The following is a 2,500-nucleotide window of genomic DNA, read 5'->3' as shown; positions in this document are numbered from 1 at the left end:
TAAAGGATTACTAGGAACATAAATGATTATGTTTCCAAATATTCATTGTGCCCATTTATTGACTGACTTGTTACTATGTGTCTTTTTCTATTTTTTTATGGAAAAGAGAAAGAAAGGGAGGGTAAGAGTAACAGATAAACTAATAGACAGACAGAGAGAGAGACAGAATAAGAATTCGAGACTGAAAGAAAAACAAAGATAAAAGAGAGAATATTATAAACCATAGTAGAAAAACAGAAATAAAACGAAAGATAGAGAAAAAAGATAATACATCCCCTCCCCCCAACAAAAAATAAAATAAAAAATTAGGACAACTACAAACGCATACACAAAACGACCCACCGTCACATTCAGATCGAACACAACTTCAGACCCTTCCTTCATGTCACCACACTCGTTCGTCGCCACGTTCTGGGTGCCATGACACTTCGAGGAGTAGCTAATGGTGACTGGGGAAGTGTCTGTCAGGTTGTCGCTCAGTTTGATCTTTGAGGTGATTTTCTGCAAAGAAAAAATGTAGGTTAGTGGAAGACAGGGAGAAATTTTGGGGTAAGGAAGAGGGGGATTCTCTGTGTGTGGGGAATTATAGGGGAGGAACGGGGGAATTATGACAGAGGAATTGGGGGAATTATGGCGGAGGAACGCGGGAAATCATGCGGAAAAGGAAACAAAATATGGGGTAAAGAAGAAAGGATTATTTGTGGAGCATTCTTTGGGAACGGGGGAATTTCTGGGGGAAGGAAGAGGAGGATTCTTTGGGAACGAGGAAAATGGGGAAATTTTGTGCCAAAGGGAGAAATTTTATGTGTTCTGGGGATGACATCTGAGAAATTGTGGGAAACGGGGGGAGGGGGAGGGGGGGAGTACGAGGAAAGTATTATGGATATTTTGCATGGGTTAAAATCTTTATTCTTCTTTCCCTGCCCTTCCTCATTCCTCTCTCGCTCATCCCTCCTCCCGTTGCCTCTCTTTCCTTTCTTCCATCATTTCCTCCCTCTCTCTCATCTCTCTCCCCCTTCCCCCTTCCCCCTTCCCCCTTCCCCCTTCCCCACCTTCATCCCCCTCTCTCTCTCTCTCTCTCTCTCTCTCTCTCTCTCTCTCTCTCTCTCTCTCAATCTCTCTCTCTCTCTCTCTCTCTCTCTCTCTCTCTCTTCCCTCCCTCTCTCTCTCTCTCCTTCCCTCCTCTCCCTCTCCCTTCTTCCCTCCCTCTCCCTCATCCTTCTTCCCTCCCTCTCCCTCTCTCTTCTTCCCTCCCTCTCCCTCTCTCTTCTTCCCTCCCTCTCCCTCTCTCTTCTTCCCACCCTCTCCCTCTCACTTCTTCCCTCCTCTCCCTCTCTCTTCTTCCCTCCCTCTCCCTCTCTCTTCTTCCCTCCCTCTCCCTCTCTCTTCTTCCCTCCCTCTCCCTCTCTCTTCTTCCTCCCTCTCCCTCTCTCTTCTTCCCTCCCTCTCCCTCTTTCTTCTTCCCTCCCTCTCCTCTCTCTTCTTCCTCCCTCTCCCTCTCTCTTCTTCCCTCCCTCTCCTCTCTCTTCTTCCCTCCCTCTCCCTCTCTCTTCCTTCCCTCCCTCTCCCTCTCTCTTCTTCCCTCCCTCTCCCTCTCTCTTCTTCCCTCCCTCTCCCTCTCTCTTCTTCCCTCCCTCTCCCTCTTTCTTCTTCCCTCCCTCTCCCTCTCTCTTCTTCCCTCCCTCTCCCTCTCTCTTCTTCCCTCCCTCTCCCTCTCTCTTCTTCCCTCCCTCTCCCTCTCTCTTCTTCCCTCCCTCTCCCTCTCTCTTCTTCCCTCCCTCTCCCTCTCTCTTCTTCCCTCCCTCTCCCTGCTTCCCTCCCTCTCCCTCCTTCCTTCCCCCTCCCTCTCCCTCTCCCTCTCCCTCTTTCCCTCCCTCTCCTCTTTCCCTCCCTCTCCCTCTTTCCCTCCTCTCCCTCTTTCCCTCCCTCTCTTTCCTCTATCCCTCCCTCCTCTCCCTCTTTCCCTCCCTCTCCTCCTTCCCTCCCTCTCCTCCTTCCCTCCCTCTCCCTCCTTCCCTCCCTCTCCCTCTCCCTCCTTCCCTCCCTCTCCCACTCCCTCCTTCCCTCCCTCTCCCTCCTCTCCCTCTCCCTCTCCCTCCTTCCCTCCCTCTCCCCTCTCCTCATTCTCTCCCTCTCCCTCCCTCCTTCCCTCTCTCCCTCCCTCATTCTCTCCCTCTCCCTCCTTCCCTCCCTCACCCTCCCCTCTCCCTCCCTCCTTCCCCCTTTCCCTCCGTCCCTCACCCTCTCCTCTCTCTCCCTCTTTCCCTCCCTCTCCCTCCTTCCCTCCCTCTCCCTCTCCCTCTCCCTCCTTCCCTCCCTCTCCCTCTCCCTCCTTCCCTCCCTCTCTCTCTCCCTCCTTCCCTCCTCTCTCCCTCTCTCTCTCTCCCTCTCCTTCCCTCTCCCCCTCTCTCCCCTCCCTCCTTCCTTCCCTCTCTCTCTCCCTCCCTCTCTCCCTCTCTCCCTCATCCTTCCCCCGAACCTCACTCTTACTTCGTACTGG

General features: G+C 52.8%; 1 protein-coding gene across 1 annotated transcript in view; it reads right to left on the bottom strand.

Annotated features, from left to right (window-relative positions):
- Positions 1 to 2,500, bottom strand: part of LOC113819144 (integrin beta-PS-like) — a 26,630-nt gene that overhangs the window by 7,824 nt on the left and 16,306 nt on the right. The window contains exon 10 of the mRNA XM_070123946.1: positions 343 to 501. Coding sequence (XP_069980047.1) covers positions 343 to 501 — 159 coding nt within the window. The remainder of the gene's footprint in view (positions 1 to 342; positions 502 to 2,500) is intronic.

Source organism: Penaeus vannamei, chromosome 7 (assembly GCF_042767895.1).
Source record: "Penaeus vannamei isolate JL-2024 chromosome 7, ASM4276789v1, whole genome shotgun sequence".
NCBI classification, from domain to species: domain Eukaryota; kingdom Metazoa; phylum Arthropoda; class Malacostraca; order Decapoda; family Penaeidae; genus Penaeus; species Penaeus vannamei.
Note: the sequence above shows the minus strand (reverse complement) of the source record. Positions and strands in the feature narration are given on the sequence as shown.